Source organism: Glycine max, chromosome 17 (genome assembly GCF_000004515.6).
Source record: "Glycine max cultivar Williams 82 chromosome 17, Glycine_max_v4.0, whole genome shotgun sequence".
Lineage (NCBI taxonomy): Eukaryota > Viridiplantae > Streptophyta > Magnoliopsida > Fabales > Fabaceae > Glycine > Glycine max.
The window spans coordinates 35,758,465-35,770,734 of NC_038253.2; the positions used below are offsets into that span (position 1 = coordinate 35,758,465).

Consider the following 12,270-nt stretch of genomic DNA (forward strand, 5'->3'; position numbering starts at 1 on the left):
ATTCATACATGGATGGTGATTAAAGCTTTATAGTTTCATTCCTTAATTATGCTTCAAGAGTCTTATTGTATTTGGCATTAATTATTTCTTTTACTATATATTTTTTTTAATTGAAGTTTGCATGTAACATTTTCTTTGGGTAGTTGAAAATAATGGTAATTGACTAAGTTCAACATCATAGGCTTACAACCATTTGTGACCCTTTTTCATTGGGATCTTCCCCAAGCTTTGCAAGATGAATAAGGTGGCTTCTTAAATCCACGCATTATGTGAGTTATACAAAATTTAATTTTCTATTTGAATTATAGCTAACATTTTAGACAAAGATTTTTGAATGGTATATACAAATTAATCACCACATGTGTTAAAAATGATAATTCTTTTTTCATTTTCCTTATTTTTCGTATTAGATTTAAATGTAATTAAAAAATTTGACTCTTTTATAACATTTAATGTCATAATCTATGATTAATTTTCAGAAATGATTTTCAAGACTACGCGGAACTTTGTTTTAAGGAATTTGGAGATAGGGTGAAGTATTGGGTTACTTTAAAGTTACTATATTATGATTGTTGGTAGAAATAGTTAGTTTACAGCTTCCTGTACTAAGATTGAAGTTTAAATTAATCTTGAATTGTTGCTTAAAATTAATTTTATTCATTAATAGTTAGTTTACAGCTTCCTGCGCAAGGTCAGATCTTTTCATGAATCTTTTCTGCATTCTGCAGGTAATGACTTGCAGGCCAAGGTCAGATCTATAATTTTATTCATTAAAATTAATTGTTGCTTAAAATTAATTTTATTCATTAATTATGATGAGGACACATAATTAAATTGTTAGTGTTTATTACTATATTGTTGTTTTAGGAATACTAGATTATGTGAAGTTGGGGACCAAACCCCATAAATTTTGATATGCATCAATACTTTGTGAAAACTTTGCTTCTTACCACGTGATTGAACGTGATGCTGATACTCTGGAAACCAATTGTAAATTTGTGCATCTGTCTAAGGTTTAAAACTATTCCATGATTTCCATCCTCATGGGAATAAGTCTACAATTTTTTAATATTCAATATGTTAAATAAAGTTTTTAATCCGTGCATGTGTGAATATGAACTTGAAATGGTTGTTTTTTAAATTCTTGGTATTAATGTAGATGTAAATGTGGCTGGTAGGTGAGAATTGAGATACAGGCAAATTTGGATATAGATGTAGATTTATAAATTGAGGAAAATTCTGTACTTACATTTTTCAGTTGTGGGTGTTTTGGGGGAGGAGGTAATACTTTATTTACGACTTTTTTAAGCTGGACTACTTAGATAGATAGAGTAAACATAACAAACACCCTTATCTTTTAACTTAAATGTTTGAGAGGAAGTGAATTTTTTGGATTGATTGATGAGTATAATAAGCACTTACATCTTTCAAGCTCAGGATTATAAATTGTTCAATTGAGGACTCCTTAGAACATGTGGGCCTCTAGTCCTTGGGCCTCGAACATTAATGAGACATGCTTGATTTTGATTTTGTGTTGTGCTTATTGTGAAATTAATGTATATATGTATATAGTTTGAAGGTGCACCAACGAAAGGTGGTAGGGGACCAAGTATATGGGATACCTACACCCATAAATATTATGGGGAGCAGTGAAAGAGATTGGAAAAGGGTCAAAGGAAATATTTGACTTGTTATCTTTTATATATTGTTTGGTTAATATGTACCATCTTGAATTTATATATTGTTATCTTTCATTGTATAAAATTTAATTAATTTTATATTCTCACGTGTTTATTGCAGGTATTTGAACCTAGCTTTCAATTTTGTAAAAAAAAAAAAGTAGCTCAAACTAAAAAAATAAAAATAAAAGCATTTTACGTCAGTTCTGAAACGATCGATGTACAGTGCTAATCATTCTAAGACGGTCATGTGTCAAAGACAGTCTTAGAGTGCAATGCATTCTACACCGATTCTGAGATGACCGATGTAGAATGCTAATCATTCTAAGACGGTCGTTCGCGACCGTCGTAGAATAGGCTTTCCCTTTTTATGACGTTCCTTATGATGACGGTCGTAAACCGATGTAGTATACTTCAAATAACCGATGTAGAATCTCACTTCTCTAGTTGTGAAATATAATCTTACAGTAAAATTTGTGAATATCATCATAAGTAAAGTGAGTTCTACCATGATTCCATATTTGGAAACTTAGAAAAAAAATTGATAACTCATTTTTAAACATTTGAGATGTAAAATAATAGGAAATGATAAAAACAAGTGAACTATTATGAATGGACAAGTGTTCAAAACAATAATGAGAAGCAAATAAATGTTTATCGTGTATTGTCAAAATAGTGTACTTTACCAAGGGATTAATTTATATAGAATAATAAGAACTTATGAAATAATTCGATATTATCTCATTATAGACTTGATTTTTTAATTTTTTGTGATCGTTTCACTTGGATACAAAGTTGGCTTTGGAGGTATTTCTAAGTTTTCAATGTCTCCTTCAAGCATTTCGACTACTTCGTTCATTGAGGGACGGTCATTTGGTTTCAATTGTATACACCAAAGTGCAACTATGATCATTTTCTTTACCATTTTCTTTTCCTCCTCTGTGACATCTTCCATTTCTATATCTTCCCCGTCTCTAATATGATTATAAATCCAAAAGGGAAAGAAAAGTTGACTTGAACGCTCTGCATGGGGATTTAGATTTTTCCTCTTGCCTGCCATCTCCATCAAAAGCATTCCATAGCTATAAACATCAGCCTTATGGGATATTCCTCCAATATTATTATAAAACAATTCTGGAGCCATATATCCAATTGTTCCTCTTGCTGCTGTCCTTGGGACAATGCTATTATCTATTGGATATAATTTTGCCAATCCAAAGTCAGAGACCTTTGGGGTGAAGTTTTCATCTAGTAGAATGTTGTGGGGCTTGATATCAAAGTGCAAAATCTGCATCTCACACCCATAGTGGAGATAAGCAATTCCACGAGCCACTCCAATTGATATATTATATATTCTATCATAGCTTAAATGTATACTTTCATCTTTGGAAAAAATAAATTTATCAAGAGATCCATTGGGCATGAATTCATAGACAAGAGCACGTTTTGACCCATGAACACAAAATCCAATTAATTGTACTATATTTTGATGATATGTTCTTCCAATGGTTGCAACTTCACTAATAAAATCTTGGCCATTTCCTTTTGATTTACCTAACATCTTTATTGCCACACAAGACCCGCTACGCAATTTTCCCTTGAACACAGAGCCATATCCTCCTTCACCCAACTTGTCTTTAAAACCTCCCGCCATCTTCTTAACTTCCTTGTATGAATATCTAATAGGCATCAAGTTATTTTGTTCTAGATAATTTTCAATACTTTCAAACATTGACAAATGTCTTTTTCTCCATTTACACGTCAAAATCACAATAAACAGTGGCATTGTCAACAAAATTTTCCATGCCCATAACATAATTAACATAATTAAACCTGCAAGAAAATTTTACTTGAGTGAATAAAGATCATGGTAAAGAATCATTTGATTACATCGTTAATATAAAATGAAATAAAGTAATTTGTTAAATTAAAAGATCAATTTGACTTGAAAAAAAAAACAATTTGATTCATAAAATTGATACTATGCACATCCATTTAGATAGTTACAAAAACATAAAGCAGATTTAATTTCTAGTTTTTTTGCACTTATTTAATTTCTATCTTAAACAAATATTAATCAATTTGGTTGTTGACGTTGCTATGTATAAGTAAATTTTTCCTTTAACATTAAAGTGCATTTAAGACCAAATTGGCTAATGGTTGTCAAAATTAAAAACTAATTTATTTTTTTTTTTGCAAAAGAATCAAAATAAATAGTTATGCCAATTTTAGGGACTAATTTATTGTTTTATGTTTATTAGAAGATTTTATATATACTACAAAATCATTGGTTTTGTTACATATACAACCAAATGGATTCATTTATATATGTATTAAATTATTTCTACATACATATATGTATATTTAAGAAATAAGAATTAAATATAATTTTATCGTTAATAAATATTGAATTTTTGTGTTTTTTTAATATATATATATATATATATATATTATTTTATTTTGTATTGAGTCTTTAATATAATAATATTTTTATTTTTGGTTCTTGATATTTTTTTAGTTTATGATAAATTAGTAAAATTTATGTTTATTTCCAGATAAATTTTTTTTCATTTATTATTAGTCGTAACTAAAAAGAGATTCGTTAATTTATTAGAGAACAAATACAAAATTTATTAATATATCCGAAACTAAAACAAAATATCAAGAAGAAAAAATAAAAATATAATTATATTAGGAACTCAACATAAAACATGAATATATTATAAAATAAATAAAAAATTAAATATTTATTAGACATCAAAATATATTTAAACCATAAATTATTAGTGAATCTCACATGTATATTTAAGGTGGAGGATATTATTGAATAAGGTCGTGTGATAAAGCATCAAAACTAATTCTTTTCATTATGTACATAATTAAAGCAAAGGTAAAGATGATAAGATGCATACCTTCCAGACTGAAAATGGTACCCAGTATATCACCTAAAGTACCCAGTATATCACCTAAAACTGAAGGAAAATATCAATTTTAGAATCCTGTTGATCTCAACAACTAGACAAAGATGACCATATGCATAATTTCATAAAGGTTATAGCCATTGACAAGTTTAACAGGCTTTTCTTATTTAAAAATAATAATTCTTTTTCCTTTTAAAAAGAAAAAATAGTAAATGTTTTATTTAATGCACGGATTCTTATAAATATTGTTAAAATAGTTTTTTTGGGTAGGTAATACATAGGTAAAGTATAAAAATAATAAATTATTTTTTGTCAATTGAAGAAAAAGACTATCAATTAACGAAATTAAAATATATATATATATATATATATATATAATTATCCTTTAATTCAATAAAAAAATTAAATAAAAATATTAATTCAAGTTGACATGAAAAATCCACAAAATTATAAATAGCGTACATAGATTGTTGTTAGAAAAGTAGGATGATTCGAATTGGTTGATGTTCCAAATGAGTAAAATGACAATGATTAAAGTAAATGAATACAGTAATAATGGGCATGTTAAAGGGGCAAATATTTTAAAGGCTTATTCTTAGTTCATCTAATTTAACATTTTTTTAATTATTATAAATTATGTTTATTTTATTTTTAGTTCTTAAGATATTTTAGATAATATTTTTTTTACTATTCAAAAGTGTCTTAAAAATTAAAATAAACATAAGGACTAAATTTTTTTTTGTAAATACAAAAAATAAAAATACACCAAATTATATTTTAAATTCTGCAAGTGATGATCAGAAGAAATTCATAATACAATAGAAGTTACTAATTCGTTTACCACATAATGTACGAGTGTATGCAATTAAAAGAGGTCGGCCAAAAGTTAAGATTATTAAAGCTAAACCTTTAGGTCCATAAAAAATATTATTTACCATTAATTTTCATAAAACAAGAAGGTCACGTATATTAACAAAAAAAAAAAAGAATTCATATTAACATAGAGCACTCTGAATAAAAAAGTCTTTTTATGTTAAGTTTCACTCACTCCCTAATGAATCCCCGTCCCAATAATTAAGCTCCTGGCTGACAGAGTCGAAAAAGCAGTTGTAGTAGTAGCAGCCGTGTTTACTTGGACAGTGCTGCTCACATATGAGGCGCATCCATGAAATCTCAAATCCATAGACTAGCCCCGTGTGCATGGCAGAGTAGGAATAATTGTTTGTATCCAAACCCCACCAAGATGTCAGAGCAACCAGCTTTACGTGACAACCAACTTGGAAGTCCTCTGCTTTTAAGTCACCAGCAATAGCGTATATGTACTTGTCTTTGGAGTCCCAGTTGACGTATGAAGCAGTATCCACATACTTCCCATTCTGAGTCACTGGATTGCTACAATTCATATACACTATATGCTGGAAAGCAAGCCTGTCCCAATTACTACGACCTAAGTATTGAAAGAATTGAGAATGAAAAAGTCGTGGATTTCATCATAAATGAAAACTAACAACTAATCTTTACCGATAACAAATAAATAAATTCCGATGACCTGAATATTGACCAGCTTGGTATGGATCCATGTTGTAAATATCACTGTAAGTATCAGTGAAATTGGAGCGAGACAAGAAATAGCGAGGAAGGGAGGAGCAATTTGTTTGTTGATCGACTCCTGGATCAACCACTCGGATAGTGAAATTATTGTAGTTGATTGCCTGCACATGATATTTTCCAGAGTACAAATGTAACACAGTAACATTGTTTTCACAAGCTAGCTCATACCTATTGTCGCCGCAGCTTTTAGGGTGGCCCTTTAATCGAAATGGGTAAGTTATGTTGGTGATTTTGCCGCAGGAAGAAAGGGGGCAACCATGATCTTGCTTCTTGGTAGCACAAATTTGCTGGACTAGAAGCAGTAGCAGGATCACCAATAACGCTCTCTCTCTCCACATGACGCCCAAACTGTTTGAAGTGCATACAAAATCAAAGTTAGATATTAAATTTAGAACACGGACTTGAAATATATAAGGGACACATTTTTTTCCTTTTACAAAATTATGTGGTAATACTGATAACCAAGTACGTGTTTTTTTTTATAACGTTTTCCAAGTCACATCTACCCAAAAATCACCTCCAATTTACTAGTTGTTGCTTCTAATGACCTAAGTCATGTCCTAAGCGCGTCGAGGATCCAAACATGTGTTGACTTGGACTGAGAAACCGCGTTTTCCCATTTTCTATCTGGTTTCTGCAATTGATTATTCAATATAAAATTAAATAAAATAAAAACATAAAATCTGTTCAAGCATAAAAACATTAAGTGCGTGGATCAACGGGACACATGCTAATTTCAACTCAACTTAACTACCGATGAACTTAAATATTCAGTGTTTCTAACTGGCACGAAAAGAAAACAAAGCACACGTTGCTGAGATGACAGAGCTTCCTAGTGTGCTGCCCCTCCAAATAATGTTAATCCTTCTCCTTATCAAAAGTGGCAGCAGCAACAATGAGTGTGGGGAATGGTCTTGCGGCTCTGGCCAACCACCTATCAGATTTCCCTTCAAACTCATCAAGGGAATTAAAGATGAATGTGGTTATCCGGGGTTTTGTCTATATTGTACTCAAAAACATGAGACTATGCTTGCTCTCTCCTCCGTAAAACTCCAAGTCAGTTACATAAACTACGAAAATCATGAAATTGTGTTGAATGACCCGGAAAATTGCCTTCCGCACAAGTTTCTGCAAATCAACGATTCTCTTATTCATCCTTACAAATTTGACGATGAAGCTAAAACAAGTAAGTTGAGCTTCTTCAACTGTTCTTCAGTTGAGCATCAACACCTGAGAAACTACCAGCAGTCACTGTCAGACTCACAAGACATGATCTCCTGTCCGATTTATGTTTCTGATCTTGATGACAGTGTGCTCAGTTTGGACCTAACATCCTGTACCAAAATGTTCGATATCGTTACGCCAGTTTCGGCATACGGGATGCAGCGAAATTCGTTGGATTTAAGATGGTCCGAAGCAAATTGTAGTCAGTGCAAAGCAAAAGGCAAGAAATGTAAATGGAAGAACAACAGAGGTGACATCGAATGTTTCGACTGCAAGGACAAGCGAAAAACTATTCATGTTCCCAAATCTTTTATTTACTCTGCACCAGGTTAGATCAAACTCCTTCACACAACTTCACTTAGTCTTTTTGCCTCTTTTTTCTTTTTTAATAAAGTCTCCTACTGTTGTTATTACAGGTTCGATTCTTTTGGGGTTCGCGGTTATTGTCGTTTTTAAGATCATATACCATTTTAGACAGAAACAAGAGGACCAAGCAAGGGTGGAGAAGTTCTTAGAGGAATACAGGGCAGAAAAGCCTGCAAGATTTACTTATGCTGATGTGAAAAGAATCACTGGTGGTTTTAAAGAGAAGCTAGGGGAAGGAGCTCATGGGGCTGTATTCAGAGGAAAACTTTCAAATGAGATTCTGGTGGCTGTGAAAATCCTCAATAATACAGAGGGAGAAGGGAAAGAGTTCATCAATGAAGTGGAAATTATGGGCAAAATCCACCACATCAATGTGGTTCGTTTGCTTGGCTATTGTGCTGAAGGAATCCATCGTGCTCTGGTCTACAATTTCTTTCCAAATGGTTCACTACAAAGCTTCATATTTCCACCAGATGACAAGCAGAATTTCCTTGGCTGGGAGAAGCTGCAGAATATTGCTCTTGGTATAGCTAAAGGGATTGGGTATCTTCACCAAGGTTGTAACCATCCCATTATTCACTTTGACATCAATCCTCACAATGTGTTACTTGATGACAACTTCACTCCAAAAATTTCTGATTTTGGCTTAGCAAAATTGTGTTCCAAGAATCCTAGTTTGGTGTCCATGACAGCTGCTAGGGGAACCTTGGGATACATTGCACCTGAAGTTTTCTCCAGAAACTTTGGGAATGTGTCTTATAAGTCTGATATTTATAGTTACGGAATGTTGTTGTTAGAAATGGTTGGAGGAAGGAAGAATGTAGACACGTCTTCTGCAGAAGATTTCCATGTGTTGTACCCAGATTGGATGCATGACCTAGTTCATGGAGATGTACATATCCATGTTGAGGATGAAGGTGATGTTAAAATTGCAAGAAAACTAGCAATTGTTGGACTTTGGTGCATTCAGTGGCAGCCATTGAACCGGCCATCCATAAAATCTGTCATACAAATGTTGGAAAGTAAAGAGGAAGACCTATTAACTGTTCCTCCTAATCCATTTCACTCATCCACTTCCACTATTCCTAGTGGATTGACTTCGGCAAGACTACCTTTGGAATTGGAAGTAATTCAAGAATGAGAAATTAACTTATTGATTTATTTACAACGGGAGATGATTAGTGTTTACACATATTTTGTTTTCTCCTCAAGGAAATATTGTTGTGTTTGAATCAAATGTATGAAAATAAAGTAAATTATTATTATAATTAATCAATTATTCTTTTATATATATATATATATATATATATATATATATATATATATATATATGTTTGATGAAAAATGATTATGAAATAAGAGTTTAATGGTGTCAATAAATCGAAAACTACTATTGGTAAGATTTAAAAAAAAAAAAAAAAACCCCACTGGAGTTCAATTAAATGTAGTGAACAATTATTTTTAACATTGAACATTTACATCTTCAAAAAATGAATTACTCATTATTTTATTATTCATGTAGTTGTGTAGTTTGTATTAAATTCGTCTTCTATCTGGGTGGTAATTACAGAACCTCAATTTTATTTCCTATTTTTCCATTTACTTAATTTTCATTTGTGCTTTCAGCATGTCTGTAAATAAAATTGAGTTATAAAAAACCAAGATATGAAAATGTTTAAATCAAACAATACACAAGAGTTTACCAAATTTATTCTTAACAAGGGCTAGACTTTTTAATCAAATTTGTTTCTTTCCTAAACAAATTCTGAAGGATATTAATATTAAAAACTCATAATCATGCATTAATATTTATAAAATAAAATAAAAATTAAATTGATGCGGATATTTTAAATTCTCAAGAAAATTACTTGCGAATTTAAAATCTATAGGAAAATTATATGGGATTTATAATCTGCTGGAAAATTACTTGTGGATTTTAGATTCACCTGAAAATTACATGCAGAACTATTTGAGGATTTGAAACCTGCAGGAAACCTAGCTAGTTGAGAATTTTTGAAATAAAATTTCTACAAATAAAATTGCTTGAGGATATTTTCGTGTGAAAATCTACTGAAAATTTCCTAACCTTCGACTTTTCTACAAAGCAATTTGCTGCAAATGGCAGGAAATTGATTATTGATGTCCGTATTACTTGGAAACCAAAATTTGTAAGAAAATTCGCACATAAGAAAGAAAATTATACCACTCCTCTTAGTCAATATTATGTTATTTGAAGAGTGAATTAAGAATATTAATCAACAATAAAGGAAGTATTTTTTATCAAGAATACAAAGCTTTAGGATCCTCTCTTGTTCATTTCATTAAGTGAACGCACGCGCGCGGTCACCATGAGTTTTGAATATGCAAGGAATGAACTTCATGCACAGCTCTAGTTTGATCGCAGATTTTGCACATTAATTACCAAATATAATATCCAATACTCCTCGAAGACTCTTTTTTTTATAAAATTATTTATACCATTTATTTTACGTATTCTCTATTAACATTTTTATCTCTCACCTAGTCTTTCTCTTGCTTATTTTCTTGTCTTTTTTATATTTTTAAAATGAATTCTTCAAATTATAGCGTTGATTTTCAACTCTAAAAAAAAATAAGCCACTGAAATGAATATAAAACATAAATTTCATAAAAAAATCTAATGATAGAAATTTATATTTTAATGAAAACATTAATGTTGAAACTTTTAAGATTCTGGTTATAGCTTATACCCATCCATTTTATATAAATATATACTCTTTGTTTTGCAGGTAAAAAAAATAATGTTGAAACTACATATTATGCTAAAGATTTTTTATATTAAATATTTTCTGTCTACATATATATATATATATATATATATATATATATATATATATATATATATATTAGTTAATTATTTATTTCTAATAATAATTAGTTGAGAATCTCATAGCTCATTTGATACAACTCGGGTTTAACTCTATCAAGAATTAGCTTTATGATTTGTTCAATTTCATTTAACTCCAAGGTCAAGGTCCACGGGTCTCTCCAAACAATAATGGCAGTGAGAGACGAGTGAGAGTAGCATTATATTTTGGACACATACATACAAGAAAATCTTGACAAATTCTTCGAAATTTAAACATGGATGCATTAATAAGGTTCACGGCACAGACTTTAATTATTGAGTTTTTCTAGTCCACAAGTCCAAAAGTGAGGAAGGATTATGGGTATAGTGAGTGAGATTGCTTATAATTTAATTGTTCATTTACCTTTTACACACAATACTACAGAAAAAGTCAGTCAAAGACTAGTGAATAGTACCTTTGACAAGAACTAAAGTTTGTTTTAAGTAATATGTTGAACACTCTATTTATTTATATGTTAGAATCGAACTTAGATTTGAGAAGTTTAATTACACCAACTCATGCATGACTTATATACCTTTTTGATAAAAATACATGCATGACTTATGCATGGAATATATGTAGATAATTTGATACAAAAATAAATAACTGAAAAATAGAAATAATAAATAGTTAAATTAATACACAAAAAATTGGTTATATATGACCTGTTCAATTTCAATTAACACTAACAAGGATCAGGTCCACGAACATAGTCTTCCCCAAAACAATAATGCATGACAGTGAGAGTGACACTTAGATTGGACATATATACAAGACAACCTTGTCATATTCTTTGAAATTTAAACCTGTATTAATCTTCACGGCATAGACTTTAATTAGTGAGCGGAACTGCTTCTATTTTACATTGTCCTTTAGCAAAGACTAATTAATAGTACCTGTGATAATAACTAAAGTTTGTTTCAAGATACGTGCAAGATTTTTGCATGAAATATATGAAGATAATTAATAACAAAAATAAATAACAGAAGAAAAATTGAAATAATAAATCCATAAAAAAAGCTCATTGGTAAGTTAAGTCACTATAATTTGCTGAGGATCTCAAAGTTCATTTGATACAACTCTGTGTATGTTAACGTAACCATCTTTTCCTCTCCCGTGCCCATGTAACACAAAGAAATTAAAATAAGAGATATAAATTTAATCTGGTGGCAAAGAAAGAAGAGAATGAGAGAGAAATTGGATTCAAATTTTCCAACTAACAAAAATCTAATAATATTAATAATTAATATTTATGGATAAAAAAATCAAAATATTTTTCACACTGGTAATAAATTTTCACCTTATACATGCAATCCAACAATATTAATTATGTTCTGACTGGTCGATAAAAAAATCCAATAATATTAAAGTTGGAATAATTATTATTTTCAATTTTGTAAATACTAATTATATGAATTACACAATGACTTTGACTAGTCAAAGTCGCTGCATATCATGTGATTATATAAGGCAACCCTGTCAAAATCATTAGAATGTATTGCTTGAATAAAACTTACTATATATCAACACGGATATTAATGGGAGACTTCTCTTTTCCACAAGTCTAGATACATATCGGCA

The 12,270-nt window shown here is 30.4% G+C and overlaps 2 protein-coding genes across 4 annotated transcripts; one reads left to right on the forward strand and one right to left on the reverse strand.

Annotated features, from left to right (window-relative positions):
* Nucleotides 1–2,405: 2,405 nt before the first annotated feature.
* On the reverse strand, nucleotides 2,406–6,667 carry LOC100782182 (rust resistance kinase Lr10). 3 transcript variants are annotated; one of them, XM_041010976.1, is made up of 5 exons: nucleotides 6,380–6,667; nucleotides 6,150–6,193; nucleotides 5,649–6,047; nucleotides 4,592–4,651; nucleotides 2,406–3,512 (listed from the first exon to the last, which is right to left on the reverse strand). In XM_041010976.1, the coding sequence occupies exons 1-5, from the start codon at nucleotides 6,547–6,549 to the stop codon at nucleotides 2,440–2,442; spliced, it is 1,746 nt and encodes a 581-aa protein (XP_040866910.1). In that variant the 5' UTR covers nucleotides 6,550–6,667; the 3' UTR covers nucleotides 2,406–2,439. The 3 variants fall into 3 exon arrangements, with proteins under 3 accessions (XP_040866910.1, XP_014625496.1, XP_006601168.1); XM_014770010.2 differs by having other exon boundaries at nucleotides 6,150–6,269; nucleotides 6,380–6,522; XM_006601105.3 differs by having other exon boundaries at nucleotides 6,150–6,664.
* Nucleotides 6,668–6,920: 253 nt separating this feature from the next.
* Nucleotides 6,921–9,069, forward strand: LOC100813531 (rust resistance kinase Lr10). The gene is made up of 2 exons (XM_003549256.5): nucleotides 6,921–7,763; nucleotides 7,852–9,069. The coding sequence occupies exons 1-2, from the start codon at nucleotides 7,031–7,033 to the stop codon at nucleotides 8,940–8,942; spliced, it is 1,824 nt and encodes a 607-aa protein (XP_003549304.1). The 5' UTR covers nucleotides 6,921–7,030; the 3' UTR covers nucleotides 8,943–9,069.
* The last annotated feature ends 3,201 nt before the right edge of the window (nucleotides 9,070–12,270 follow it).